Source organism: Trichomonas vaginalis, chromosome VI, assembly GCF_026262505.1.
Source record: "Trichomonas vaginalis G3 chromosome VI, whole genome shotgun sequence".
Lineage (NCBI taxonomy): Eukaryota > Parabasalia > Trichomonadida > Trichomonadidae > Trichomonas > Trichomonas vaginalis.
The window spans coordinates 9,745,934-9,773,421 of NC_067208.1; the positions used below are offsets into that span (position 1 = coordinate 9,745,934).

The following is a 27,488-nucleotide window of genomic DNA, read 5'->3' on the forward strand; positions in this document are numbered from 1 at the left end:
CAACAACAAATAGCTCAAGAACAACAAATGCAACAAATGGAACAACAAAGTCAAGAATAAAAAAATAATATTTTTTTTTATTTTTATAAAAATGTACAGAATAGATGTTTCAGATTTTTATGACTTCCAAGCATTCAGAAATATGTGTCCATTTCGAGACTATAACAAAGCAGTCGAGAATTTGAAACGTTTAGTCATTTATGTCGACTCTACCCCAGAATGTTATGTTATGAAAGAATGGGATGTAGTCTTTAACAAACCTAAAGCGACAATAGTTACAGAACAAGAATGTAGACAGAAACTTAAGAAAATAAAAGTCGTACAAGTTGGCATGAAGATGTTAGATGCTTGGGATATCTTATTGTCAAAACTTGAAGATTTTTCAGTTCGTGGTATAAGTTAGTATCCCTAAGTCGTGTACTGTGGCACTGCGCGCCTCCGTACACCACTTAGCGGTTTTGACACTTTACGAAACCGGTAACGTATATTTTACAACACAACCATAACACCAACTTAACCTTAAATATTTACAAAACCATCTGACATATAAACGACTTCACTAATGACTTCACTAATGACTTCACTAATGAATTCACTACCGTCCTCACTAAATAAAAATAACCTTATTTTTATTTTTTTAAATTTTTTAATTTCATTACAAAGACATGTCCGACTACATTTACTATGACTCTTTCCCAGAACGTTTCCGTGAACTATTCAAAACTCAAGTAAAACTGAGAAACATGCATTTTAACAAAGATAGACCCATTGACGATGAAAGAAACCCCGAATATATTACAATCCCATATGACGCAAAGTTCATTGCATACATTCCTTATGGTCGCAGAGGAACGAAAACTATTTCAACAAAGAACAAAAATTATTTCTGGAGCGATGAAGAAAATTGCCTTATCTACATAAATGCATACTTAAATAAAGCTACATATTGTACAAAAGAAGGTTGGACTGGATTTGAGCTCTACATATACGACGACGATGGAAACAGACGCTGTGTATACCCATACGATAATATGTACCATTGTTTTCATCAAGCATTAAACGAATACATAGTCAGTAAGGGTCTCATTCCTGTTGAGTAGATATGCTTTATTTTTGTTCTGTCATTTATATAAAAATAAACGTTCTCGCTAAATAATAAAATAAACTTAAAAATAAACGTTGTCAGAGGTGAAAAAATAAATTTAGGTGAAGTGGTGAGATTTCACCTCTTTTTTCACCCGGTTTTTCACCCACTTGAATTCATTGCTTTATAACTCTCTTCCTTTCTCCAACTCTTCTAACTTCTTCTTAAGTTCAGCAATGTTGTCCTCATGTAATTTAATCTTTCTCAAAATTCCTTCTTTATCTAATGGTTGCTTTATCTTTCTAAACTGAACTCTACCATCTTTCATAGTATGAATGTAAAAACCTTCTGGAATAGTTCCTGATTTAATGTATTCTACCAAAAACTTTTGTTTCATTGCTTCAGTGACTTTATTTGTCATTTCAATCAAATAAAAATTTTAATATTAAATAAAAATAACATTATTTTTTCAGTAAGGAAACGCAGGAGTTTTACGATTTATTTGAGAAGTAGGTTCTGGTTTAAATGTTGGAGTCGGTTTAGGAGTTGACTTTTGAACAGGAGTTTGTACTTTCATAGGTTCAGGAGTCATTGAAGGTGTTGTTTGTGAAGGCGTTGGTTTTGACGTTGGTTTTGGCGAAGGTGTTGGAGTTTGTTTAACTTCAGCTACTTCAGTATTATTTACAACATTTGCTTTATTTCTTTTCAACATCATAACTGCTCCTGCTGTAGCTAGCAAACCTAGTGGGAGACCATATTTTATATAAGGACTTGACCAAATGCTATTTTTGACAGGAGCTGGTGGAACACCTAACCTTGGTGAGACTGCTCTTTACCATTGTGCAGCTCGTAAGAAATATTCAATAGGTGCTCCATAATCGTTTGGTAAAGTTTGTTTCATAGATGGTGAAGGTTCACGAGAGCTTGATGAAGAACTCATTTATAAGCTTTAAAAATAAACGTTCATCCTTTATTCCTCACTGTCGTCAGCTGCTAAGTTATAGTCGTCAAGTCTTATTATTGGTATGCCTGACTGTCTTACTTGTATTGCAAAGCAACAATCCCTCATAAATCCAATAAGTGGCTTTGGTACATTTTCAGTTGCTAGTTCAATAGGTCCTTTAACAGACAATTTGTATGTTATTGGAGCAGTAGATGTTTGACCTTGCTGGAAGCAAAAGTCCACTTCTGTTGGAAAACCACATACGAAATGTGTGTTGTCATAGCTATCCCATTTATGTTCCACACTACCATCATCCACCAATGACCTCATAACATCTTCATTAAATCCTATCATATCATTGTTTGTATTGCAAGCGTTCGCAACCATTTCATAAAATACAGGTCCATATGTTTTTTCAGGTTCTGCAGGCATATTTCCATAAGCTCCCATGGAAAGCTGAAGATATTTAAACTTAGGGTTCTCAAAATTAACATAATAGTTGTCTTTCTTTCTAAATAGTGCCCAAATACTTTTAACATTAATAGGCGTATAAGCTGCTGTAAATGTTGCACTTGAACTATCTGTATTCTTTGAGAATGAACCGTCCATAGGAATCCAATCCATAACTTTAACAGGAAAACATAAAGCCTCGTTTGTATAATGTTCTACAAGTTCTGTATAAATGTTAGGGTCTAAAGAGAATGACTTTGGATGAATGAAACATTCATTAAAATTCATCTTTGTTCGAAATAGTTGTTGGGTTACAGTTGTAATTGTAACTGTTCCACTAGCTTCTATTGCCTTCGTTATCATAGTGAATGGTTCATTCCATGGAACAAATTTATTTGTCGGTGGATTTGAATCTGAAGCAAATGCAACTTTAAGAGTTGGATTGAAAGCAACGATATCATTTATAGATATAGATGTGCATTGTAATGCGTCGCTACTGAACTTTACTTTAAGCTGAATGTTTCCTGCAAATGCAGGAATAAATCTTATAGCTTCTAATGGTAAAAACTTTCTAACAGGAATTCTTAAACGAAGCTTAAAATCAAATGATTTTCCTGCTGTAATTGGACCACTAACAATTTGTCCTGTTCTGCATGTTCCCGAATGACTCCATACATCTTCATGTCGAGTCTTTGAAAAAACATCTACTTTCTTTATTTGTTCGGTAGTTTGTGAGTTTGAAGTTATATATGCTTCTTCTCTTGCGTTGTCTTGAGAATATACGATACGACCATTTGCAAGGATTTGATATCCAGCAACTGCATAGAAAGCGTCATCGAAACCAATCCAAAATCCTGGTGGGTTTGTTTTATTGGAACCTGAACCAATTTCTTTATCTACAATAAATTGACCTTCCATTTTATACGTAATGAATGTATTGTAAAGGTCCAACATATTTTCACCAGGAGGTGAGAGATTGAATGTTACCCATGTGTTATCTTTAGCAGTTCCAGGTTGTGATGGAATCTTTGCGTCAGAATATTTTCTATTAGTGTCACCAATTTGAACTGCATTGTCTATGATATCGAAATATGAGCGAATCTGATGAATATGCTCTGCTGGAGTAAATTCGTTTAACTGTTCGTTCTGCATGTCTTTCCTTCGGATAAAAATATCTATTTACTTCATTATTCTCACTCTTCTTCTTGGCATTCGTGGTGGAAGTTGTTTCTTGACATTTTCAATGAACTGTACATTCTCTTTTGTCTCAACTTCTTTCACTGGTGGGTCAGGGTTCTTTGACTCGGTTTGCTTTTCAATGAAATTCACGAACTTTGCAATAAGCTCTTGGTTCGTTATTGAAAGAACATCTGGCTTCTTTTCTTCTGGTTCTATTGACTTTTCAGTTTGAACAGAAGGTTTTATATGGGCTTCGTGGGCTTCGCCCTCGGTGCCATACACCTTAATGTTGTCGCTTTCTGCATTCGCTAATGGAACCTTTCTTTTTCTTACGTATATTTTACCATCTTTACTCTGACTTACGTAATAGAAAGGATGTTGTATTCCTCTTGCGTCATTTAATATAATAGACTCTCGCTCTGATTTTGACAAGCTCATTTTACATCGGTTAAAGTTTTAATTTTGTTTTTTATCTGCAGTCAAATGACTCAGACAAGCCCTACGGACAAGACCCAAGGGGTCATAGATGTTGAAGCATTGAAGAAAAAAATTCGCGAGCAAATTTTATCCGAACTGAAGGAACAAAAACAAGAACAAAAGCCAGAGAGACCAAAGAGAAAACTTAGTGAAAAACAACTTGCTGCATTAGCTGCTGGAAGACAAAAGAACCCACGTTTGCTGGCGAAGAAAGCTAGAGAAGAAGCTGAAGCAAAAGCTAAAGAAGCTGAAGCAAAGAAAGAGTAAATGGTTTATTTTTATCCGAATTAAATGTATAGACAAATACCTTTATCTGTTGCATTCAGTAGTGAAAACCCTGACGTCAAAATAAAGGGGAACATAGTAACGTTTAAGTTTCCAACAGACTGGATTGTGAACATAAATGAAGAGAAGTACATTGGCATAACATCTATGTATATAACACATGCTTTCAGAAAGGTTGACTTTATACTTCAAGTCGAGATAGAAAATGACGAACAGTCTTTAAGCGCCCAAAACATTCACATATACAAATACTTTAAAGACGATACAACATTGTTGCAATGTATGATTTCATTTAATGAAATGTTCGAGAAAAAGTTCAACATTGAAGTACAAACTTTACAGCCTTTACGTGAGTTTCTTGCACAACTGAAAGAAGAAGGTAGTCAGCCACAACTTATAGACTTTCATTATGAATTTAATGAAAATGAAGATGGAACTCATGACTGTCAATTCATTGTATTCTCACCATTCAATGAAGTCGCTAAAGAGAAAGAAAATCCATTACGTATAAGATTTCAAATCTCTGAACCAAATGATGATTTCAAAAAGGTTTTCAATTATGATGCAATGCTTCCGAGGAAAAATGAATTTTCAAAGATTGTAACACCTGGCATTTGGGATAGAAAGCAAGCTATATTATATTCAAACTTAAGTAAGGGAGTTGAAAATGAGTTCATTGGTCATACAAGAACTTCACCACTTCCTAACCCTAAATACTATAAATTAACTGGTTTCAATCGTGAGTTTTGGATAGACATGTTCTCCACTCATGATCATAAAGCCCCTGTTTTGCTACCTCCAGACCATAAGGACTGTCTTTACATCGAAGCACAACTCTTAAATTCTACAATAGCTGTATTGTAAATGACCTCATGGGCTTCACCCTTGCCGCTAGCGACTTATTTTTATCACGAATGACCTCATTGCTGACAAAAATAAATGACCTCAGAACTTCAACTTACAAATAAAGCTTGTTTTAGTCGTTATTGAGAAGTTAAACTTTTCAGCAAAGCAAGGTTGACATGACTTACATAAGTCAAATCCAATCTCTTGACCGTCATAAAGTGCTTTGTAAAGTTTCATTAAACTGAACTCAGAGTCTTTGTCATATGTTCCAACAGGTATGTGAATGTTCTTATCTTCATTGTAATAGCATTGTATAGCTTCAGGAAACATTTCATTTGCTGTTAAAGCAAGGATGTCTTGTTTGACACCTTTGCAACGTGCATGGAATGCAACTTCATTTAAATCGTTAGTGAGTAAGTCTATGTAGGTCTTCTTTCCACAAAATATTGACTTGTATGCTAAACTTTGTTTTCCAGGTGTTATTTCTGCGAAGTCAGAATGAAATTGACCTAATGTTTTACCAATAAGTTCGCGACCGTATCTCTTCTTAAACTCTGCTGCAAGCTTTGGTATGTCTTCATTGAAAATATGCATGCTGTCACAGTCCTGGTAAAAGATTTGAAGTCCCATGTCCTCAGCAGTACAGAATACTTCATTCATAATACGTTTTGACATTGAGAGAATATTTACACCAAGTGGGCAAAAGTTAAAGTGTCTGCAAATGCTTTTCGTTAGCTTGAAAATAGTTTTATCTGAACCATCCAAACCTTCGAACTTCACTATATGGTTGTAGTTTCTGATGGCATATCTTATAGCATCTTTGTCATCTACTATGGTTATTTTTGACTCAATAGGAGATAGAATGGTTTTGCCATAAATGCTGTTCAGAATGAGTTTTATAATTTCTTGTAATGGGTTTTCTTCTTTCTTATACTTTAACCTTAACTCAAACAATTTCTTTACTTCATCTCTTATTCTCATATCTCTGTTTCCATCGTAATAGTATCCTTGTAACACTTCACATTTGACACCTTGATATTTTATAAGGTCTTGTAATGTTATATGGTCAACATACATTAAACAGCAAGAGTTTGAACTTCTGGGAACGTTAAGTTCTGGATTTAGTTCAGGGTCACAAACTATTAAAGGAAAGTGTCTATGTATGCCAATCTCTGTTATCTTAATGAGAACAAAGAAGCCTGACATAAACTTTTCACCAATGGGTTCCTTTTGGTCGTCATCGAATAAATGTCTCATGAGATACTCTGTGCTTAACATCTCATCCTTCAATACTTTTGGAATTCCTTCTAAAGTATAAAGTCTTGCTATAGCGGATGGATATAATGAAACAGCGTCGAAGTCAGCAATGAGTTTCTTTTTGCTCTTTTGTTTAATGTTATCTGACAACATACATCTTCCACCTTGAATGCATCTCGAAATAAATTCTCTTGGTTTATTTGAGAGGTCATAAAGATTTCCATTCGGGAAATATACTCTGTTCTCAAACAATTTGTTAGCAATAGAACAAATACTAACGTAGTCATAAACGTTTAAATCAAATTCTTTCAATAAGTCATTGCGGAACTTTACAAAACCTTCTCTTAAAATTCTTACATCTTGTTTGCAGTAAAACGTGCTATATTTTTCTAAGTCGAAGTGGTTCTCATCTATTCTGCAACCTTTGATGGAATCTATGTTTTTCATGAATGTATCTGCATCCAGGATAAACTTACATGCTTCAGAAATGACACCAGTTCTGTTGTCATTTGCTAACAAAACACTGCTGTAGTAGTTATATGGAAATACTTCTTTCGGTCCTGTTTGTAAGTTAAACATAGCAGGAAATAGTTTAAGCTTCTTATTTATAACACTGTAAGAGTCTTTTATAATAATTGCCCGTCCTTTATATAAACCAGTTATTTGCATTGTTCGTGAACCTTTAATGATGGGAGTTCCTTTCACTTCTGTCATGTGTCTTAAGATGAAGTTTATGTCATAGCTGAGGTTATGGAAATATATTAAACTCTTGTCAGGAAGTCGCTCCAAAAATTCTGTTGCACAGTTCTGACCCCAAATGCTTTCACTAACTGAACCATCTTCACTGTCGTAACATATGTTAAACGCTTTATGAAAGCCGTCTGTGCTACACTCAAAGTCAGCAAAGAAAACGTGCTCAGGAATGAACTTACATTTAGCTTTATTTACTTCTTTTGACTCTGCTTTCTTCTTCAGTTGTACACAATACTTTGGAGCATATGTCAAATCTTTAAATGGTGCAAGGTTCTGTTTATATAAGTCAGTCGTATATGTGAAAAGTTCTCCATAAGAAATAGGTTCGAAATATTTGCACTCCCACAATGTTTTCATAACATCCCATAACGGTGTTGTTCTATCATGCGAACAATATTTACTCTCTCTTGTATATATTTCATCTGTTTCTCAATGTTCATTCCACCACAAGCTTTGAGAATTTCTTTATAGTTTCGAATGAAATATGTTGTCATTGGTAATCTTTCATTTAGCATGTAGTGGTCTTCAACAAGAAGTAAGTCAATAGTTCGAACAGTTTCACATTCTTTTGGTATATATCTCTTTATTTCATTATGTCTTGAGTCATTGAAGTAACCAATGGTAACATTAAATGCTATACCTGTTGCGTCAGAAATTTCTTGTACTTTACTTTGAGGAAAGTCTCTAACACGAATGACTTCTCTCATGTGGTCAATAGTTTCTTCATTTACTCCAGCCTGAATGCAAGCATAAACGAAGCAGTTATCTTCTGTCATAAGTGTTGCAGTTCTTTTGTTCAGTTCATTGAAGATTTGGTAGCGTTCAAGATTTATAGGTAATGTGCAAAGATACTTCCAGAACTGACCGCTTCTCTTCTTATAAAACTTCTTTTCACCATTATCTTTCCAAAAGCTTTCTATAAGTGCTGGGTTTCCTGTTTGCTTAAGAGCTTCCAAAATGGCTTTCTGGTCATTTGTCAGTGTGCTTTCATCTCTATATGGTCTCTTTTTTGGTTTGCCTTTCTTTACATCTGACATCGTTAAGCCTTCATATTCTGTTAAATCATACATCTTTATTTCGGTAAGATTCTTTATGTTTGTCAAGAAGAAGTCATAGTGCATTTCAACAATACCTGCGGCATTTGCTTCTATCTCTGATATAAAGTTCTCCTTCAAGAGCTGATGTAGTAATGTTCCAATATTATTGAGGTTTAACGTAGAACATTCATACTTTCCACCAAGTTTATAACATACCATCCATCTCTGTTGTGAGTTTATTTTAATTTTCTCTAAGAGTCTCATGAAAACCTTACCGAAATGTTTGTGTAAGTAGTCTCTGTTTGGTTCATCTAAAGCTTCGATGTTAAAGTCAATGAGTCTATTGCCTGACTTCACATTCCTCTTCCTATTCTCTTCATCTTTCTTTAACCATCTCTCACCTTCTTTTGGTTTGTCGTCAATGGAACGAATGACATTATTAGCTTTGCGAACTTGTTCTATAGCACTTTTAAACATCTCTCTTCTCTGTTGTTTCAGTGTGTCGTCTCTTCTTCTTGTTTCACCAACGTTTGCATTTGTTATGTCAAACATTTCTCTTCTTACTTCATGAGGTACAGCTCTTCTTGTTTCACCAACGTTTGCATTTGTTATGTCAAACATTTCTCTTCTTACTTCATGAGGTACTGAACGTCTATGATATAAGTCAATAGCAACGTCATTTAAAGGAAAAGTTCTTGCATGGACTTCGTCCTCACCGCGTTGCGGCTTTATGAACTCATGAATTCTATCATAAGTTATTTCACCATTGTAGTCTTTAATGAAGTCAGCGAGTGCTTTTTTGTTTGTCGCGTAATGTTTTGCAACATCTATGTTAGCTTCTGTTAGAAGTTGTTTTATTTCCGAGTGCTCTAACTTAGACAACTTCCGATACATCTTTAGTAGGAAATAAAAAAATTTCTTAGAAAAAATTAGATTAGATTTTTAAGGTTAGTTTTAAAATATTTCAAACTTTTTATTTTAATGAAACACATGCAAGATTGCAAGTTCTTTTCATACAATGCTCTCGCTACTGTCATCAAGAATGAGTTCAGTAATGCTTCAAATGTCAATGTTATCTTTAACAAGAAGTTTGTGAAAGAATCTAAGTTTGGTCAGTATGTCAGACCATTAGCTATCGTCATTGACCGCAAACGTTATACTTCACAAGAGTTAGCAGTTGTGTTGAAACAAAAGAGTTTCTTCGTGAATGTCAAAGATACTCATTATACTGTTATAAAGAACTCCAACATTGACTTCTTCAGTATTGCTATGAATCTTTCCGAACAGAAAGAATATAAGAAGGGTGAAACATCTGTGAAATATTATCCTTCATCTCTGAAGACAATAACGAACAAAGATGTTATACAGAAATTCTTACCAAAGGTTGAAGAAGCTTCTATTGACATTGACGAAGGAAGTGAAATGGTTGAAGAAATAGACCCTGAAGCTATTTAAGCAAAAATATATTTTTGAATAACTGAAGGTGTCACCATGTCACCATGTGCTACCAGGTAAATTAACTTCTTTTAAAAATAATGACAACATGACATTTTGACAACAGTCCAGGAAATAAATTTTATCGTTAATGTTTACGTTAATGTTTTCATTAAATTTTTGACACGAAGTGAAGATTTGCACTTCGTCAAAAATTCATGAGTTTTGTGTGTTTTCAGCATTATTTTTGCATTTTGACACGAAGTGAAGATTTGCACTTCGTCAAAAATTCATGAGTTTTGTGTGTTTTCAGCATTATTTTTGCATTTTGACACGAAGTGAAGATTTGCACTTCGTCAAAAATTCATGAGTTTTGTGTGTTTTCAGCATTATTTTTGCATTTTGACACGAAGTGAAGATTTGCACTTCGTCAAAAATTCATGAGTTTTGTGTGTTTTCAGCATTATTTTTGCATTTTGACACGAAGTGAAGATTTGCACTTCGTGTCATTGAAATCGGTAAGTTTTCACGATAGAACCAGTTTCTGTCAGATTTTTTTCATTCTTCCTCTTTGAAGTTGTCGAAATATTCTGTTATCTTTTCTTTCAGTAATGTTAAGTCTTCTTTGAATGTAAGTATTGTACAACCTTTGATGTCATAGTGTGTTTGAGGAAGAGTATTTTTGACAATTTCCTTTATTTGCTCATTCGGTGTCATTGAAATCGGTAAGTTTTCACGATAGAACCAGTTTCTGTCAGATTTATATATCTTAACTAAGTCATAAAAGCTCTTATTGTTTCTTCTCACTAAATGCAACATAACCATATCTTTATCTTCTTCATTCTCCATCTCTTCAGTATATATCATATACTTATAACTCTTTTCCTTTCCTTTTGGTACTGAACGCGGTATTCTTTTCTGTATGCTTTTGTCTTTGGATTCAATGACTTCATCTTTTGCATGAAGTTTCTTTTCCATCTCTCCACGTTCTGCTTTATATAGTTCATCTAACATCATGAAAATATAACAAGCATAACGAGGTGAAGCCCACATTGCTACAGCATTTACTAAAAGTCTATGAACATAATATCCTTTCAAACCAGGAGCCAAATTCTTGCGATTTTCGTACGGAATCTCTTCCCCCGGTTTTCCGAGGGAAGCAATCATATGAGGAAATTCTTCTAAAAGTTCTTTTGTCTGTTGGTTTTCAAACCAATGATATGCTTGCTTTGTAGAACGAAGAGCGTTCATTATACTTTGCATCTGGTACATATCGTCTTTGACTGAACGAACGAGTCTCAATTGTTTGTTATATTGTATGTATTCGTATTCTTCATTTATGACTTCATGAACGATAGCAGTTGTTGTGTTCTCTAATGTTGACATATCTGTCTTTACATACAAGATAAAAAATTAGAAAAAATAAAAATTAACTTTATTTTTCTGAGATAAACACTATTTCTTCACAACATTAAATTTTATCCTGTATGAAATGACTTTAAAAAGATTATTGACTGACTTCGAATACTATCTCATTGACGCACTGACAGACCCTCAAAACTGTGTTGAAAGTTCTTTAAGCTTTAAGATTGAAGGTACGACGCATTTTGTCTTCACTTACGTATTGAAAGAATATGACCGTTATCATAACGAAGTGAATCAAACACTAATAAAATTTGTAGATAAAAAATTGGTTAACAATGAATATTTTAAACGTGAAGACCCAAACACTGCTGGAGATGATGAAGAATACAGACAAGTTATTGAAAAAAATAACGCAAGATTAGATGCAATAGAAAAGAAGTTTAATGAATGTCTTACAAACACGTATGAATATCTTATGCGGTGGGAAGTCAGATGGAAATAAATTTACGTCAAATATGCAATTTATAAAATCTTATGTCGACAGGCTACGTAGCACAGTGGTCTAAGGTGGTGTTATGGAGGGATTAGGGTCTGTGGTTCGAACCGCGACAGCGCCGTATTTTCTTATTTTCTTTGTTTGTCTTGTTTGTCGTGAATAAAAAGTGTCATAAAAGTGCTCTATCTTCCACGGGAATAAGGGAATAAATAAAAAATTTACTTTATTTCTTCTTTATTTCTTTGTTCCCGTGGAAGAAGGGTTTTGCCGTTTTTTCTCAGCCGAAATCAATGATTTTTTCATTTTTGGAATCCTTAGCGAATGAGGAATCTTTTCTCTCGTGGAAGCTTTGACCAAAAATATAATTTAGGTGAAGTGGTGAGATCTCACCTCTTTTTTCACCTAATTTTTCACCTCTTTTTTCACAAGCGTTTTACATGAATTGTACGATGTATATTTGAAATCCTAAACAGTTTTGTAGCTTCTATTTCTTCGCTGAGGATATCAAAAGTTTTAACAATGCCGAAAGTCCCTTTATATTTCTTCTTGACGTCAGATAGAAGGAAATCTTCTGCTGTTGGATAGTTTTTATTAAGAAATGCTAACATGTCCATTTTATCTTCTGCTGGCTTTTCTGCTTCTTTCTTTAAGTCTGCATAGTCGTTTCGCATTCTTTCTATCTCTTTGACGGAGTAGTTATATTTCCTTATTGCTGCCTTACATTTTGAACATTGCGGCATCGTTTTTGTGTTATACATTGAAACATTACCTGCTAGAACAACTAAAGCGTCAATTGCTCTCTTCATCTCAAACATAGCGGGTCTTATTTGTTCGTTCCATACTTTGCCTCTTCTATCTTTATCTCTTATTTCCCAAACACATTCAGCAACTAACGAAACAAAGTTGTCGTAGGTCTTAAATTCTTCGGATTTGTAAAGGTCAGAAATATTTTTATAAACCAAGTCGCAATCTTTGTCCATAACTTTATGATTGCAATGAAAACCAAGGAATTCATAATTTACTTTACGTATGAATTTCTTAATTTCTACTGAGTCAGTTGCTTTGACTTCAATTTCGTCGAATTCAGGAATAGTGAGCTTTTGTTGCTGAATTTCAGGTAGTTTAGGCAAATGGTCGATGAGGTCCTCCATTTCATAAAGATACTGTTCATTTGTTTCATCTTTCGCACTACAGTCTAAATTACTTGTTAAAAGTTCTTGCTTTATCTTCTGGATTTCTGTTTCAAAAGTATATGAAGAAGGAATAAAGCTTTTCATCTCTAACAACATCGATGTAGGATTCATGACTAATGAATTTGGTGCTGTAGTTGTGGACAGAGCCCCGCCGTTCGCGGTTTGAATTGTTGTTGTGCCGATTGTTGAAATCATATCTTTTATACAAGATAAAAAAATAAATAAAAATAAAACTAACGTTATTTTTTCTATCTTAAGGAAATTCATGAAAATTCACGAGACCCAAAGGTCAGAGTCGCAACGCGGCTAGGGTGAAAAACCGGGTGAAAAAAGAGGTGAGATCTCACCACTTCACCTAAATTATATTTTAGGTCATGGACTATGCCCCGCCGCTTTGCGTCTTTATGACAAAAATAAATGGTACCATTAATAATTTCATGACTGTTCTCATTCATGTCTGATTTACATCTAATGAAAAAGTTTAGATGAATTTTCTTATTCTTTCTGACATATTTTTGTCTTTCCAGTACTCCCGCTCTAATGGTCCCAGATGTGTTGGCTTTGACTCTCTCAAGTTCTTAGATGGTATAACATCTTCAACGCCTCCTTCATATCTTACTTTATAAGTGTCATCGTTTGTGTTATAGCCAAGTATTTCAATAACCACTCCTCGCTTTGCTTCGTCAATGGTTTCAGCAAGTTTGCCATTACTACTTTCGACTAATTTATGACGAGGGTAAAATGCTATGGAGTCGTCAGCAGCTTTTATAAGATATCCATTACCTTGCGTAGAGTCTACGATATAATAATTTCGACTTAACCTTAAACGTTTCTTTGTCAGCGGTTTGTCGTCAAGAACTACACGAACTTTTGTACCAGGAATGAGTGTAAATTGTGTTGAATTTCTGATATTTTGTGTTTGGCTTCGTTTCTTTTGTATATACTTTTCTTCTTGTTGTTGTGTCATTGAATTTGGTGTATGTCCTGTTGTAGAATGTGTTGAGGAATTATATACTTCGAGAAAGTGTTTCATTGTTTCTTCAGTAAAGTCTCGCTCTTGATTTAAATCTCTGAGAGTCCTTATGAAGCGGTTAATGATACCGAGTATGTTATGATTATGGTCTTCAATAGTGTAGTGAGTTATGTTATGCTTAATGAGAAATTCTGTGATTTCATTGCTGAGGTATGCACTGTCTTGGTCTGATGTTAAAGTACTTGGGTTATGTTCTGCTACAAACTTTTGTAAAACTCTTAACACTTCACGAGTTCCTTTGTTCCTCATTGGATATGCATATGCTTTACGAGTGTTAACATTTATGAAGATGAGGAATGGTTTATGTCCTCCTTTTCTGCTTTGAATGAGAGTGTCAAATTGGTATGCGTCAGGAGTGTTGGAGTAAATTGGTAAAAAGTAGTCGTAAGGGTTTATTTTTGTTTGATGTACAACATTTTTGTCAAAGAACCTTTTCACTTCAGCTCTGTTAGTAAATCCCCAACTCTTTGCAGCTTCATTGAATTTCTTAAATGACCTCCATGGATGTTGTTCGAATACTTCTTTTAAACTCATTTATGTAAAGTTAAAGATTTTATTCTAGGCTCAAGCGCGTTCATTGAACGCGGTACCATGCGAATATAGTCACAAATGGTGGCATATAATCTGCACCCGAGCCTGTTGGATTTGTTGTGAAAGTATGTGAATGATTTCCTCCTGGTTCAGTTGGTCGAAAAGTCTTTTTTGCTGCATTGTTATAAGATGGAGATAAAACGTCATTGCCAGCTTCATACTCTGAGTTGTATAATGGGTGGTCTCTTAATGAGTGGCTATGGTCGCCAGAAAAGTTTGTAGTTCCTGTGTGCTTATGTGGTGGAAGGTTTGCTTCTTTAATTTTCTTCGAACCTCCTGTTTGCTTTGAAGAGTTAGCACAATAGAGGAATTTATCTACAATCTGCTGCCACGTACCAAAACCTAAAACACTTGCTGGATTTGTTGAGTTCATTGATGTATATATTGAACCAACAGGATATATGGTTTCAAGAATCTGAGTCTTTAATGTTTGAAGCTCATGTTTAACGTTTATAACTTTATTGCCATCTTCAATATTTATATTGTTTGTTATTAAACCATTAGGAAAAGTAGGAGGATAAATTCTTTGTTCTTGTACAGTTGCACCGTTTCTTCCTGTTTTTGTTACTATTTCGATGCATGCTTTAATTTATTTAATCTTGATTGTTTGAAATTCTTCATGTGTATGGTTCTTGTCGGATTTCTTGTCTAACATTGTTGGTAGTGTGTATGCTTCAAAGTTTCTGACATGACCTTCAATGTTCCTGCAACTGTTATCTAAACTGTTAAGAGTATCTTTTACGCTAGTGCTTGGATTTAATGAAGGTGCACTTGAACCTAAAGTATAGTTCAATATTATGTCGTCAGCTCTAACAGTAGTGAAGGATTCATGCGTATGATTTTTGTCTGCTTTCTTATCTAAAGAAGTTTGAAGTGAATTTATATCGGAGATATTGTGTTTATGAGATTTCAAAACTTTGTTCATTGCTTCGAGTTCAACTTTGTCAGCTTTACTTTTAATAGCATCTTCATAAGTTATTTTTGCCTTAACTCTCAACGTAAATTTTGGTTCAACTAATACACCGTTAACATTGAAAGTAGAGGCATAAATTTCACCGGTATAACCAAATGCTTCTAGCGCTTTAGCTACATCATACTGTACAGCACAGCTTATGTCATAACCTTTAGCACGAATGTATTTATATCTTCTTTCATTAACATTTTTCGTCTTCACTTCTTCAGTTCGTGTTAAATATCCATGGTAGTCCGTTATAATCTGTTCGTCTGAAGTTATATAATGAACGTGGTTCTTGACTTTATCACTCAGAGCTAAAAGCTCATTTTTGTCTGCTTTTTCGGCTAATTTCTCATTAACATCATTCACTTCTAATTCAACTCTTCCGCCAGAACTCTTATTATCATTAATCTTTTTCATTAATTCGGTAATTACGTCATAAAGACTATATTCTGTTTTCGGTTTTGTAAATAATGAGTCAAAATTTCTTTTCATCATTACATCGCTGACATTAATGATATCACCAATTCCTTTTTCATTTATTCTCTTCATTAATTCTGCAATAATGACGAATATATAATCTGTTAATTTATTCTCTTCATCGAGGGTTATAGAATGTTTTGAAATTGAATCATTAACTCCTCTAAATAAATCAATAACTTCAGGATACACGTTTTTAATGTCTCGAATAACCCGACCAGTATCCTGTTGTTCATGTTCTTCGTTCCCGTCGTTACGTGGTTTTATATCTCTAACCATCATCAACGCAGCCATAACCGGAGGGTTTGTTGCTATCTGTTCGAAAATCCGTCCGTTATGTACGGTATATCTAAATAATTTCTTTGTGTTTGTCAAAACGTTTGAAACAAGTCTTTTAAAACCATCGACAAAATTTCCCGTTTCACCTAATGTTCTTGCAGCATTTACAAGCTCACTCATCCCCGCTTTTGACCCCAAAAACGTCCATATTGCGTTTATTTCACTCTGTATTGTTGTCCATTCGGCAAAATTAATACCTGCATTCGCTAAGCTGAAAATGAAATTCAGTGGATCGAACTTAATTCCACCTTCTTTTTCAATTTCAACGAACTCACTAACATGAGATTTTAAGTATTCTTTCGTTAAAATCGTTTTCCCCGATGTTATGTCATTAACGAAACTATCACCGTTAAAAGTTAACGAATTCAATTTCGTCGTTGATGCTTTTATTTCATACACCGCTTTATCGATAGTTTTTGGCTCATCTTCTTTAGAAGCATATGAAACATTAATGAATGAATTATATGTATTCATGAATGAGTTAAAATCAATGATTTTCATTAATGAAGCCTTTAATGATTCATTAACTGTCGAATCCCTTAATTCAATTAATGAAGCATCCTTAATGAAAGGTACTTTGCAAACCGTCGAGTTTGGATCAAATGCTGTAGTTGGTGCAGGAATATTAATGATATAAGTCATTAAATCATTAAGTGACGTAAATAATGTTGTCGTTTTTGATTTAATTTCTTTAGCATCTGTTATATACGGTAATTTTATTTCTGTAGTTTCTGAATTAAAGATATTCGCTAAAATGTTTTGTAAACTGTTTTGAACAGCTGTGTAAACCGTTGAATCCGGAACTCTTACGATTTCACCGTCCTTAATAAAAGGCATTGCACATGGTGTAGTGCTTGGGTCAAATCTTTCGGGATTATGATTCAACATATATTCTAACGCTTCATGAACAGACCTATATACGGTTGTATTATCTTTTTCAATAATTTCACCGTCCTTTATAAACGGCATAGTACATGGAGTTAAAATAGGGTCAAACTTTTCATAGTCCTTCCATGTTATGTATTTCTCAGTATTTCCATCAGTGATAACAATATATTTGTCAGTAAGTGTGAGAGAGTATTGACCAAAATATAAACGTTTAGCTCTGTCAGCTTCATACGCATATGCAGCTATACTCATATTTTAATGAGAATAAAATGTTGTTCTATTTGCAAAGTACAGACCCAAACGAATACGGGACAGTAAAGCTACAAACAAACTTAGGTCTACAGAATGAGGCGCTTGCATTCAGAATGGTTGACTTCAATACTATCGCTTCATTCGTTATAACAAATGAAACAGATTTCATGGAGATTGAAATAGATGGAAAGAAGCACGAAATAAGATTTCACAATAATGTAGAATATAAGATGGAAACATTAGCTGGAGTGTTAAATGCTCTCATAAATACTACAATAAACAAGGATAACGAAGAAAACTTAATGAATGTTAAACTTATTGCAGGAGTTTTGAAGTTCAGTTATGCGAAGGAGTTTAAGATAACACGAATGAGTCATAGAGTTCAATTGCTTCTGGGAGCATACCATATGACATTTCCTTTGAAAAGTGTTGACAAAACGATTGAGATGAAATCTGTTCCATACGTATGTTATGGCAACTGTTTGTACATTGAGTCAAAAATAGCTAATGTCACAGGTATTTCAGGAGTTAATAGTAAAGGTTCAGTAGAATATAAGTCTTTCTGTTATGCAGTCAATTCAATGTTCATTCCAAACGTTCCTGTCATAGCAACTCATTTAGGTAAATGGGTTCGCATTAGTCCTCATAATTTGAAAGACATGCAATTCAGACTTGTTGACTTTCAAGGAGAGCCTGTAGAACTGAAGGCACCAGTGCGAATGACTGTTGAAGTTGACTTTTTAGAAAATATTAAACGCAACAGCTTACAAGAGAACTCAGAGCTAAAAATATAAAGTATGAATGTTATGTATTAGGTCATGAACTTTGGTTGTTGCTGTTTGATGAAACAAATGAATTAGTTATGTCAGTCAAGAGAACAGAAAAATATTGTGTTAGTGAAAACTGCACCAAGTCAATAAGATTAGGTCTACATTATGAAGATGAGTTCGATACTGTTGAAGAAGTTTTGGATAGATATTACAAATTGCTAACTTGAAAATTTTTTATGACTAACTTAGGTCAGTCAATGACGACTGACTGACTGTTTTAATTTACTAAAACATATTTAAGACATAATTTATAGTAAGTAGATAGTTTTGTATACTCGTTCGAATATCTATACTTAAACTCAACTCCTGGAGTACCTGGTATTTCAATGATGCGGATGTTACCTATTTTCATGAATAGTGGAGTTTGACCACAGCATTCGATTTCAGGGTCGAGATAGTCAATGACACATTGTTTCCCTGTTATTCGTGATATAATATTTTCAAGGTCCTCCTTTGTTAGAATTATTTGGTTCTTACTTATAAGATTTGTCAAAAGCTTCTTATCGTCTTTGAGTAAAATTGTTTGATATAACTGAAGAAGGTAATGGTCTACGTTATCTGAAGGATTTGTTTGAACATTTGTGTAAGGATTGTCGTTGGCTTCTCTTGAAAGAACTTGGTCCAGTAGTGGATACTCTAACTTAACATCTGATGTAGCATTAGCGTTTGAAGCTGTGTTTAAATTCACGGCGTCATGCGCCAAGACCGAAGGTCCCGACTTAAGATCTGGTTCTTTTTCTTTCAAACACTCCGAACTATAGTTCTTTATGACAATATTGTTTGTCGTTCGTGAGTCAACATTTGATGTTGGTTCAATTGGAACATTAACAGCACCAGCTAAGATGGACTTACTTCTCATTTCATATAGAATAAAAACCTTTTATATGTATGAAATGAACAATATACTCGACAAGGGTTTGAATGTAAAGCTAACGAATGAAAATATTGTTGAATTCACTGAGACAGGTGCTGTGTATAAAGATGTAGAACTACTGAACAAAAGAGCTAAGGGAAGAAGCAGAAACATGAACAAAGGGTGGAAACCTATAAAAATTTATGTCAATGATGGCTCAGGAGGTTCAAACATAAAGTATGCAGAAAGTTATAGAGTTTATGCTCTCAAAGGTGAAAAGCCTTCATTTAAGAACAGCTATTCTAACGCATATCCTCAAAAGCTAACGGATGGGGAAGTGGATGATATGAATGACAGCAAAAATATTAACAGAAATGGCGACAGAGATGCATGGAATTTGTTTACCATCAGTCAATTAAAGCATAAGATTTAAAACAATGTTGGTCGTTCCCATGGAATATTTTTGACTTTAATGGTATTAGTCATGATATGAATCTCAAGGTATGAACGAGGAGAGATGAGAGACTTATATGCTTCCCAAATTTCTTCAAAAGGTAATGTTATACCTGACTGTTTCCAAATGAGTTCAATATCATAGCGTGAGAAACCTTGAAAGATAACGAAGTCAGTTATGAGACGTTTTATGTTTAAAGCAAGAAAACGCCATGTTTGCATAAGTATTGCTACAGTTAAATGGTAATGCCTAACTTTAGTAATGATGTTAGCTAATGGTGAGTCTGGTTTTGACACTAAACCTTTTCCGGTGAAGTCGTCACAAACGAGCAGAGTGTTTGAAGGATACTTTTTGAAGGGGTATTTTGAAAGTTTTGACAGAATGTAGTTTGTAAGTCGTTTCATATCGTAAACTCCTGAGTACTGACGTAAGTGGTGTTTGTCAATAATTCTTTCCATCTCCTCAGAGGTCTTTTGCATTCCTGACTGTATGAACTCTACGATGGCATAATATTTTCTCTTACGTCGAATATAACGTTGAAGAAATTCAATGAGTTCACTGTCTGGAACTTTAACGACAGAGGCTTGAACTTTTGACATAAATGTTTTCGCTGTTGAATCCATAGAGTCTGAAGTTGCTGATATAATGATTTGGTCATAGTAAGAGTCGTTTCCTAAACGCTCTGTTATGAGTATATGACGAATGAGGTTAAATGTCTTACCTGAACCCATCTTTCCACAATAGAAATACACACCATTTGAACAGAATTCATAGTCCTTACTGAAAGGAAGAATAAGAGAAGAGTTAAGTTTGTCTGTAGTTTCATTCATGTCTTCATCTACATCATGTATTAAATGCTTCATTTTATCTCCATTAAAAATGCAAGTCAGAAATATTCAGAACATAGCACCGAGTCTAACTGACAAGAGTATAAAGATATACTATGAACATGTTATGATGAAACCAACCAAAATTCAAGAAAGTCAGTATACTTATGAATATCCAAGACACTGGGTAGAGTATGTAGGAGGTGAGAAAGCTATTGAAATCAGACAGGTTCGAAGTATTCCAGCAGGAAGAACAATATTGTTGAAGAACTTTAATGTTTTGAGATATAATGATGAAACAAAGAGGCAAGATAGTTTTCCTGTTGCTGTGTATGTGAACTTAGACACAGGAGATGACATGAAAGTTTTTAACACAAAGCTTCAACCGGTATTGAAAGAACAACTGACTGCGGAAGGGCATCCATTACCTTCTGAAGTTACCATAGCATATAATTTTGAAACAAATGCAATAGATTTTAAAGTCGTCTCTGCAAAGAAGTCAGGATTTACATTTAATGAAGCAGATGTATATTCGAATGAAAACTTCAAAGCTATTGCATGGTTAGATAATGACGATTGCTTTAAGAAAATATTTAAATACAGTGACTCAAAGATGTCAATAGATGACCTTCGTGGAATGTTACCATCGACGTTTACAGTTGAAGGTTCAGCAGGATTGCTTACAAGATTGTCAATTGGTGGCATTTGGTCTCGTGAGAACATTGTTATAAAATCCAGTATAAGTGAATTTGCTGAAGAATCTATATTATGTCTTTCAAACTACATGTATTCGCCACCGAAGCATTATAGTATAACAAACTTTGTCAGTAAGTTTAACATAAGACTTGTTGAACCTTCTTCAATGAAAGATGTTGTGCTACCTAAAGATGGAAAGGATGGACTCATTATTGAAATGATTTTAATAGCATATTAAATGAGCTTGTTCTTGAAAGTCATTCATGATGAAATAACTGTTGTAGAGAAGATGTTAGCAATTGTTCAGACATTTTGAAGCGTATAGATGATATAAGAAATAAGTTAGATAGACCGCAAAGCGGTGAGGGCGAAGCCCGTGAGAATGTTTTATGTTCATTGACTTTCTCCAGTAACGAGAACTTTTATGAGATAATATTGAAGAGAGATGATTTTAATATGGTGTAAATGGTAGCTTGGGCAGCTTTAGGCGCAATGGGAACAAAAGCATTAGCATTTGGAGCAAAAGCACTTGGAGCTTATGACGCAGTAAATAAAATGAGTGGAGAAGGGTTTCGAAGACATTAGATGCAAATAAAGAAAGATTGGAGGCTGGGTTGCAAAGAAGTTAAGATTAAATAAAATAGGGCTCATAAATAAAGCATCCAATTTGGTTGCGACTGAGTCAGAAAATGCTTTAGGAAAGGACGATGAGTTTGCAAAACATGCAAAAGACTTTAATGACCAGATGAAAGGTGAAACAATGCATTTAAATAGATTCGATGGAACTCTTCCTCCACAACTTCCACCAGCAGTTCTTCCGTATGGTCCCTATGGAATGTATGGAAACCCTTATGAACGACCATTTGACCCATTGACTGGTAGAAGTAACTGGTATCATTATGGACGAAGAAGAAAGACAGTCAAGTTGGAGACGGACGTAAAGAAAGCAACTAAAAAGAAATCAAGGAAGAGAGTTATAAAGCAATGAATTCAACAGGGTGAAAAACCGTGTGAAAAAAGAGGTGAGATTTCACCACTTCACCTAAATTTATTTTTTCACCTCTGACAACGTTTATTTTTAACTTTATTTTATTATTTAGCGAGAACGTTTATTTTTATGTAAATGACAGAACAAAAATAAAGCATATCTACTCAACAGGAATGAGACCCTTACTGACTATGTATTCGTTTAATGCTTGATGAAAACAATGGTACATATTATCGTATGGGTATACACAGCGTCTGTTTCCATCGTCGTCGTATATGTAGAGCTCAAATCCAGTCCAACCTTCTTTTGTACAATATGTAGCTTTATTTAAGTATGCATTTATGTAGATAAGGCAATTTTCTTCATCGCTCCAGAAATAATTTTTGTTCTTTGTTGAAATAGTTTTCGTTCCTCTGCGACCATAAGGAATGTATGCAATGAACTTTGCGTCATATGGATTGTAATATATTCGGGTTTCTTTCATCGTCAATGGGTCTATCTTTGTTAAAATGCATGTTTCTCAGTTTTACTTGAGTTTTGAATAGTTCACGGAAACGTTCTGGGAAAGAGTCATAGTAAATGTAGTCGGACATGTCTTTGTAATGAAATAAAAAAATTAAAAAAATTAAAATAAGGTTATTTTTATTTAGTGAGGACGGTAGTGAATTCATTAGTGAAGTCATTAGTGAAGTCGTTTATATGTCAGATGGTTTTGTAAATATTTAAGGTTAAGTTGGTGTTATGGTTGTGTTGTAAAATATACGTTACCGGTTTCGTAAAGTGTCAAAACCGCTAAGTGGTGTACGGAGGCGCGCAGTGCCACAGTACACGACTTAGGGATACTAACTGTATAAAGTTTTATACACCTTCTCCAAACTTCTATTCTATCTTCACTGGATATAAATATGAACAAGTAGAATGGAAAGAAAATATTATAGAAGCTTGGTTAGACCATGTCAAAGAAATTATATGCAATGGAAACGAAAAGGTTTATGAGTATATCTTATGTTGGTTTGCAAACATCTTACAACATCCAAGTGCTAAGAATGAAACTGCTCTCATTATAATTGGAAAACAAGGAACAGGTAAGAACACATTCTTTACAGATATCTTATGCAAACTGTTAGAAGGTTATTCGAACCCTAATATGACAAACTTAGAAAACATCTGCGGTAAATTTAACTCTTCAATTGAGAATATGAAACTTATAGTTTGCAATGAACTTCAAAGTATAGATACAACAAAAGTTTTGAACTCAGATGCTTTGAAGAGTCTTATAACAGATAAAGTTGGAGTTGTTGAAAGAAAGTATAAAGACTCAAGAGTTTATGAGAATGTTGCAAACTTCATTATGGTTTCAAACAATGCTGTTCCGATGAAGTTAGAAAGTTCTGACAGAAGATATGTAGTTGTCAGAACGTCAGATTCTCATATGCAAGATACAGAATATTTTGACGACTTAGCAGAAACTTTGACACCAGAGTTTTACAACCATTTGTTCTCATACTTTATGACATTAGATATTTCTAACTTCAATCCAAGACAAATTCCACATACCGAAGAGAGACAAACATTGTTAGAAGCAAACAAGAGTGTTTATGAACTGTTCGTAGATGAAACTGACTTTGTGTCATTAGATGAAAGGTCATTATATGATGAATATAAACAATATTGTCAAGAGTATGGTTATATGCCAGCGTCTAAACGAACATTCTTGGCAAATGTCAAAACTCTTTTAGACGTACAGAATGGTGTATATACAAAGAAAATTTTTTCTGAGTAAATTTTTTAAAAAAATATTTTTTTATCCGATAGAAAAGATGACGAAATATATTTCAGTAAACAAGTACATGTCAAGACTTAAAGAAGAACTAGACCCATTCACATATTTGAATGTTTACTTCTACCATTTTGAAAAGTCTTCATTCAGCAAAGTTTGGAACATCGAACCAGTTAAGTTTGCTATTGTGACTAAAAATGGTGCGAAATTTGAAGACTTAGACATAGAAGGTTTGTTAACAGTCAAAGAAAGTTTTGACAGAAGGTTCTCAAACCTTAAAGAAGGCAAAGCATACAAACTTGTTATACCTTATGAACCAAAGAAGACAGACGACTATGAATATTATGAGTCTAAAGTTGTAGAAGTTCAAGGTAAATTGGGTAAAAAGATTTTAGAGTCTAAGCCGGTGTTTGCTCCTAAAGAGGAAGAGAACATTGACATTGACCCAGAAATGTTCTAAAAATAAAATTTTATTTTTACATGTCAAATTTCTTCTTCGGTGGAACTGGTTCGGGTTCTTTCTTCTCTTCTTCTACTTTCTTTTCTTTCTTTTCTCTCTTCTTCTTTTCTGGTGGAGTTATGTCAAATTTGGCGCAACCATATTTATGTAAAAGTTCTTTGTCCTTTAATAGCTCATCTATTCTGTTTTCTATTTCATCTTCAAGAACAGCGCATGTGTCTTCTTTGCATTCTAAGAACTTTTGTTGGACTTCATCTTTCCAATCGGCGTCATCTCTGTCAACAAGTCTGTCATTGACAAATTTTAAGACTGCTCTTTGTAATGTTTTATGGTTCTTGTCATATTCCCAGAAACAGAACTTTAGAACAAATTCACCTTTCTTGTTTACACTATGTAAGGTTTTATGGTCTACAGATGTTTTGCTGTCGAAAAGCTTGTCTCGAATATAGATAGCGAAATCGCTAGACATTTTCTAAAAGATAAAAATTTTAATTTTTCTAAAAATATGTTAGAAAAAAAAGTTTGCTGACATTGACAAAAAATTTGAGAATGTTTTAAACAAGAACAAGAGGAAGTTAGAAAATGCTCAGATAAAACCTATACATGACAAGTTCTTATTTGCTCAGAATGGTATAACAGGTCTAATTGCACCACCTGGGTCGGGTAAGACTTTCACTTATCTTAAAATGGCTGCACAACAACAAGAACTAGATGAGAAGAACCCATTCTATGAGTTGGTTGTTATTTGTTCGACTTCTGGTCAATTTGACCAAACCGTCAATTCGTTCAAAGATATTATAAAGAAGTCTAAGTTAGTATGTATAAAGGATACTGAGTTGTTAGATTGGATAAAGAAGTACCAAAGAAGAGTTTTGAAGTATAATGCTATAAATGAGTATATAAATTCGAAGTTTAAAGACCCAAATGAGGAAATGCAGAGAATATTAGAGAAGAAACACTTCAGAAACAAACAGAAAGAGATAGAATACATTTCGAAGAAATTGCAATCGTACGATTGGAAAACGTACCCTCATAGGTGTCTTCTTATCTTAGATGACTTTGCTTCTCATCCTTTGTTAAAGAATAGAGAACAAGACATGTGTCGAATTCTTAAGAAGCTCAGACACTTTAGCATTTCAGTTGTCATTTGTGTACAGACAGCAAAGAGTTTAAGTAAGGATGTTAAAAGAATACTTACTGACATTATACTTTTCCCCGGATTATCCGAAGACGATTTCATGGAACTTATGAAAGAGTCCATGGCAGGTAAGTTTGACAGACATGAACTCTGGGAGAAGTATAAAGTCATACAAGACCCTCATACTTCTTTCAGAATTCATATCTACGCGAACAAAGTTCAAATTGTAAAAAGTCAAGCTTGAAAATTAAATGTTTAGTCTTAGTAAGATGGTAACTTCTTAAAGCAAATACCATTGCTGAGTTTTATGTACGTGAAGAGAAGTACAATGAATTCAATTACGAGTACAATTGCAATGACAACTAAGGCAACTATTTTTGTCTTTTGCCAGCAAGAGTACTTCTTCTCTTCCAATGGTTCGGCAGAACTATACTCACTCATGAGAAATGCCAAAACGGTTTAATAGAAAAAGTATCATTTTTTTATGTCCGAAGACTCGAAGGTGCAACACTTCCAAAATACCGACGAACTCAGAAGAGCGGCATGGCAGTATGTTCTTGACAACTTCTTTGAGTTCTCCCGGTACACCTTGGAAAATGCTGAAGAACTCTGACACAGAGAATTTGGAGAAATTGCACTCCAATACTACCTTGACAAACAAAGGGTAAATTAAGACTAAAAACTTAACGTTTAAAAAAGTGACATTTTTATGAGCTCCGAGTCACCGAGAAAACTTGGTCAGATGTTAGCAGCTTACTTCCCTGAGGAGGATGGAAGCGTTACATACGTAAGGTTCAAAAACAACGAACCTGGAATTGCGTACCAAATTCGCAATTACATGACCACGGAAGAGTACGAAAGGTTTCTACAAGAGAAACCAGCTCTAAACAACTCAGAAAAGAAAGAGTAAAAAGTTTAATTCGTAATTGTTTATTTTTTTACTTGTAAGGGCAAGCTGCAAGTATGAAGTCGACTATCTCCGTCTTTGTTTTGACGAGCTGGACGGCTCTTGCGAGTACGTCTGTTTTGCGGTCTCCAGCTGGTGTTTGACCTTCGTAATTGCGCATGTTCTTGAGTGCTCCAACTGTAAATGGTTGTAGGATGAAGAGTCTCTCAGACTGCTTGAGGTAGTCTTCACGGTCACGAACCGAATCTGTGGTACGAGTCGAATCGGTCGACCTTAGGGAAGAGACTGAAAGCCTGTCATCTTCCATAGGGGCTGTGGCATACTCTTTGCGTAAACGGTTCAGACCTTCTTCGAAGTATTGGTCTCTCTTGGACTGAGATTGGGATTGGAATTGCCGGGGTGGAACTTGCTGGAACATCCATGGGTTGGGGAAGTAAGGCATAGGTTGAGGAGGGTAGTTCGGGAAGCCTTGTGGTGGGTAGTAACCTTGAGGTGGAAATTGGTAGTAATTCGGAGGTCCTTGTTGGAACTGAGGTTGCTGTGGTTGCTGCTGGAGTTCTGCAGCTTTCGGTTCTTCTGGCTTTGGAAGGCATTCAGGAAGAGGAACATCAGTCATCCGTTTGTGTCCTGTCGGAAGGAAAAATTTTTCCTGTCGGATGGAAGAACTTTTTCTGTCGGAAGGAAGAACTTTTTCTGTCGGAAGGAAAAACTTTTTCTGAAGTTCGACCAAAAAGTTCTCAATTTTCGAAAATTTGAATGGTTTACGGACGGACAACTGGAAGAGTTCTTCCTGTCGTCGGGAAAAATTTTTCCCTTTGTCGGGAAAATATTTTCCTGTCGGATGGAAGAACTTGGAATGCAAGAAAGACTTGACGAGGCAATTTACCTCATTGAACTTAACGACTGCGTAAAAGACTACTTGCGCAAGGTAATGAAGCCCAAGGTCAAGTTCACCACTATTTCTGGAAGGTCTACACTTCAGCTCGAGACTTCGACTGGAATTCCAATTCAAATACCAGACGGGACAGCCTACGATGGCATAAAGGACGCCAAAAGAGAAGCTCTTGTTAAGTTCCTAAACAAACGTCCTTGGATAAAAATACCAAACAAGGAGAACCCCCTACCCCATATGAAATTGGCAATTCAGTCTCTTCTCCACTACTCTGGTCAGCCGTTCTACATAACCTGTGAAGGCGACATTCAGCCAGTTCAGTAAAC

General features: G+C 34.7%; 27 protein-coding genes and 3 pseudogenes across 30 annotated transcripts, besides 1 other annotated feature; 15 read left to right on the top strand and 15 right to left on the bottom strand.

Moving 5' to 3' along the window:
• Positions 1–22,833: part of a mobile genetic element that runs on past the window's edge.
• On the top strand, positions 92–403 carry TVAGG3_0836110 (uncharacterized protein; the record flags this gene model as incomplete). Its single annotated transcript, XM_051248689.1, has 1 exon — positions 92–403. The coding sequence occupies one exon, from the start codon at positions 92–94 to the stop codon at positions 401–403; it is 312 nt and encodes a 103-aa protein (XP_051084164.1).
• On the top strand, positions 666–1,100 carry TVAGG3_0836130 (uncharacterized protein; the record flags this gene model as incomplete). Its single annotated transcript, XM_051248690.1, has 1 exon — positions 666–1,100. The coding sequence occupies one exon, from the start codon at positions 666–668 to the stop codon at positions 1,098–1,100; it is 435 nt and encodes a 144-aa protein (XP_051084165.1).
• TVAGG3_0836140 (uncharacterized protein) lies at positions 1,269–1,505 on the bottom strand (the record flags this gene model as incomplete). Its single annotated transcript, XM_051248691.1, has 1 exon — positions 1,269–1,505. One exon carries the CDS (start codon positions 1,503–1,505, stop codon positions 1,269–1,271), a length of 237 nt encoding a protein of 78 aa, XP_051084166.1.
• Positions 1,554–1,796, bottom strand: TVAGG3_0836150 (kinase C-related family; the record flags this gene model as incomplete). The annotated part of the gene is made up of 1 exon (XM_051248692.1): positions 1,554–1,796. The coding sequence occupies one exon, from the start codon at positions 1,794–1,796 to the stop codon at positions 1,554–1,556; it is 243 nt and encodes an 80-aa protein (XP_051084167.1).
• Positions 2,055–3,629, bottom strand: TVAGG3_0836160 (uncharacterized protein; the record flags this gene model as incomplete). The annotated part of the gene is made up of 1 exon (XM_051248693.1): positions 2,055–3,629. One exon carries the CDS (start codon positions 3,627–3,629, stop codon positions 2,055–2,057), a length of 1,575 nt encoding a protein of 524 aa, XP_051084168.1.
• Positions 3,657–4,094, bottom strand: TVAGG3_0836170 (uncharacterized protein; the record flags this gene model as incomplete). Its single annotated transcript, XM_001304090.1, has 1 exon — positions 3,657–4,094. One exon carries the CDS (start codon positions 4,092–4,094, stop codon positions 3,657–3,659), a length of 438 nt encoding a protein of 145 aa, XP_001304091.1.
• TVAGG3_0836180 (uncharacterized protein) lies at positions 4,140–4,400 on the top strand (the record flags this gene model as incomplete). Its single annotated transcript, XM_001304091.1, has 1 exon — positions 4,140–4,400. One exon carries the CDS (start codon positions 4,140–4,142, stop codon positions 4,398–4,400), a length of 261 nt encoding a protein of 86 aa, XP_001304092.1.
• On the top strand, positions 4,425–5,282 carry TVAGG3_0836190 (uncharacterized protein; the record flags this gene model as incomplete). Its single annotated transcript, XM_001304092.2, has 1 exon — positions 4,425–5,282. One exon carries the CDS (start codon positions 4,425–4,427, stop codon positions 5,280–5,282), a length of 858 nt encoding a protein of 285 aa, XP_001304093.2.
• TVAGG3_0836200 lies at positions 7,027–9,205 on the bottom strand (annotated as a pseudogene). The gene has a single exon. A coding segment is annotated over exon 1 (2,179 nt).
• On the top strand, positions 9,293–9,766 carry TVAGG3_0836210 (uncharacterized protein; the record flags this gene model as incomplete). Its single annotated transcript, XM_051248694.1, has 1 exon — positions 9,293–9,766. The coding sequence occupies one exon, from the start codon at positions 9,293–9,295 to the stop codon at positions 9,764–9,766; it is 474 nt and encodes a 157-aa protein (XP_051084169.1).
• TVAGG3_0836220 (KilA, N-terminal/APSES-type HTH, DNA-binding family) lies at positions 10,304–11,131 on the bottom strand (the record flags this gene model as incomplete). The annotated part of the gene is made up of 1 exon (XM_051248695.1): positions 10,304–11,131. One exon carries the CDS (start codon positions 11,129–11,131, stop codon positions 10,304–10,306), a length of 828 nt encoding a protein of 275 aa, XP_051084170.1.
• Positions 11,238–11,612, top strand: TVAGG3_0836230 (uncharacterized protein; the record flags this gene model as incomplete). Its single annotated transcript, XM_001304094.1, has 1 exon — positions 11,238–11,612. One exon carries the CDS (start codon positions 11,238–11,240, stop codon positions 11,610–11,612), a length of 375 nt encoding a protein of 124 aa, XP_001304095.1.
• On the bottom strand, positions 12,029–12,994 carry TVAGG3_0836240 (organellar and viral DNA polymerase type B; the record flags this gene model as incomplete). Its single annotated transcript, XM_001304095.1, has 1 exon — positions 12,029–12,994. One exon carries the CDS (start codon positions 12,992–12,994, stop codon positions 12,029–12,031), a length of 966 nt encoding a protein of 321 aa, XP_001304096.1.
• Positions 13,281–14,366, bottom strand: TVAGG3_0836250 (integrase core domain containing protein family; the record flags this gene model as incomplete). Its single annotated transcript, XM_051248696.1, has 1 exon — positions 13,281–14,366. The coding sequence occupies one exon, from the start codon at positions 14,364–14,366 to the stop codon at positions 13,281–13,283; it is 1,086 nt and encodes a 361-aa protein (XP_051084171.1).
• On the bottom strand, positions 14,407–14,796 carry TVAGG3_0836260 (uncharacterized protein; the record flags this gene model as incomplete). Its single annotated transcript, XM_001292949.2, has 1 exon — positions 14,407–14,796. The coding sequence occupies one exon, from the start codon at positions 14,794–14,796 to the stop codon at positions 14,407–14,409; it is 390 nt and encodes a 129-aa protein (XP_001292950.2).
• TVAGG3_0836270 (phage tail repeat-like family) lies at positions 15,013–17,337 on the bottom strand (the record flags this gene model as incomplete). Its single annotated transcript, XM_051248697.1, has 1 exon — positions 15,013–17,337. One exon carries the CDS (start codon positions 17,335–17,337, stop codon positions 15,013–15,015), a length of 2,325 nt encoding a protein of 774 aa, XP_051084172.1.
• Positions 17,355–18,131, top strand: TVAGG3_0836280 (uncharacterized protein; the record flags this gene model as incomplete). Its single annotated transcript, XM_051248698.1, has 1 exon — positions 17,355–18,131. The coding sequence occupies one exon, from the start codon at positions 17,355–17,357 to the stop codon at positions 18,129–18,131; it is 777 nt and encodes a 258-aa protein (XP_051084173.1).
• TVAGG3_0836290 (uncharacterized protein) lies at positions 18,385–19,026 on the bottom strand (the record flags this gene model as incomplete). Its single annotated transcript, XM_051248699.1, has 1 exon — positions 18,385–19,026. One exon carries the CDS (start codon positions 19,024–19,026, stop codon positions 18,385–18,387), a length of 642 nt encoding a protein of 213 aa, XP_051084174.1.
• TVAGG3_0836300 (uncharacterized protein) lies at positions 19,052–19,453 on the top strand (the record flags this gene model as incomplete). Its single annotated transcript, XM_001304096.1, has 1 exon — positions 19,052–19,453. One exon carries the CDS (start codon positions 19,052–19,054, stop codon positions 19,451–19,453), a length of 402 nt encoding a protein of 133 aa, XP_001304097.1.
• On the bottom strand, positions 19,450–20,304 carry TVAGG3_0836310 (protein of unknown function, DUF4106 family; the record flags this gene model as incomplete). The annotated part of the gene is made up of 1 exon (XM_051248700.1): positions 19,450–20,304. The coding sequence occupies one exon, from the start codon at positions 20,302–20,304 to the stop codon at positions 19,450–19,452; it is 855 nt and encodes a 284-aa protein (XP_051084175.1).
• Positions 20,354–21,235, top strand: TVAGG3_0836320 (uncharacterized protein; the record flags this gene model as incomplete). The annotated part of the gene is made up of 1 exon (XM_001304097.1): positions 20,354–21,235. One exon carries the CDS (start codon positions 20,354–20,356, stop codon positions 21,233–21,235), a length of 882 nt encoding a protein of 293 aa, XP_001304098.1.
• TVAGG3_0836330 lies at positions 21,463–21,982 on the top strand (annotated as a pseudogene). The gene has a single exon. A coding segment is annotated over exon 1 (520 nt).
• On the bottom strand, positions 22,146–22,578 carry TVAGG3_0836340 (annotated as a pseudogene). Its single transcript has one exon. A coding segment is annotated over exon 1 (433 nt).
• A 350-nt stretch (positions 22,834–23,183) lies between the features above and the next one.
• Positions 23,184–23,768, top strand: TVAGG3_0836350 (Poxvirus D5 protein-like family; the record flags this gene model as incomplete). The annotated part of the gene is made up of 1 exon (XM_051248701.1): positions 23,184–23,768. The coding sequence occupies one exon, from the start codon at positions 23,184–23,186 to the stop codon at positions 23,766–23,768; it is 585 nt and encodes a 194-aa protein (XP_051084176.1).
• Positions 23,769–23,805: 37 nt separating this feature from the next.
• On the top strand, positions 23,806–24,225 carry TVAGG3_0836360 (protein of unknown function, DUF4108 family; the record flags this gene model as incomplete). Its single annotated transcript, XM_051248702.1, has 1 exon — positions 23,806–24,225. The coding sequence occupies one exon, from the start codon at positions 23,806–23,808 to the stop codon at positions 24,223–24,225; it is 420 nt and encodes a 139-aa protein (XP_051084177.1).
• Positions 24,226–24,241: 16 nt separating this feature from the next.
• TVAGG3_0836370 (uncharacterized protein) lies at positions 24,242–24,694 on the bottom strand (the record flags this gene model as incomplete). Its single annotated transcript, XM_051248703.1, has 1 exon — positions 24,242–24,694. One exon carries the CDS (start codon positions 24,692–24,694, stop codon positions 24,242–24,244), a length of 453 nt encoding a protein of 150 aa, XP_051084178.1.
• Positions 24,695–24,911: 217 nt separating this feature from the next.
• TVAGG3_0836380 (protein of unknown function, DUF4106 family) lies at positions 24,912–25,607 on the top strand (the record flags this gene model as incomplete). The annotated part of the gene is made up of 1 exon (XM_051248704.1): positions 24,912–25,607. One exon carries the CDS (start codon positions 24,912–24,914, stop codon positions 25,605–25,607), a length of 696 nt encoding a protein of 231 aa, XP_051084179.1.
• A 465-nt stretch (positions 25,608–26,072) lies between these two features.
• On the top strand, positions 26,073–26,273 carry TVAGG3_0836390 (uncharacterized protein; the record flags this gene model as incomplete). The annotated part of the gene is made up of 1 exon (XM_051248705.1): positions 26,073–26,273. The coding sequence occupies one exon, from the start codon at positions 26,073–26,075 to the stop codon at positions 26,271–26,273; it is 201 nt and encodes a 66-aa protein (XP_051084180.1).
• Positions 26,274–26,301: 28 nt separating this feature from the next.
• Positions 26,302–26,886, bottom strand: TVAGG3_0836400 (uncharacterized protein; the record flags this gene model as incomplete). The annotated part of the gene is made up of 1 exon (XM_001297298.2): positions 26,302–26,886. The coding sequence occupies one exon, from the start codon at positions 26,884–26,886 to the stop codon at positions 26,302–26,304; it is 585 nt and encodes a 194-aa protein (XP_001297299.2).
• A 225-nt stretch (positions 26,887–27,111) lies between these two features.
• TVAGG3_0836410 (uncharacterized protein) lies at positions 27,112–27,486 on the top strand (the record flags this gene model as incomplete). The annotated part of the gene is made up of 1 exon (XM_051248706.1): positions 27,112–27,486. One exon carries the CDS (start codon positions 27,112–27,114, stop codon positions 27,484–27,486), a length of 375 nt encoding a protein of 124 aa, XP_051084181.1.
• Positions 27,487–27,488: the final 2 nt, after the last annotated feature.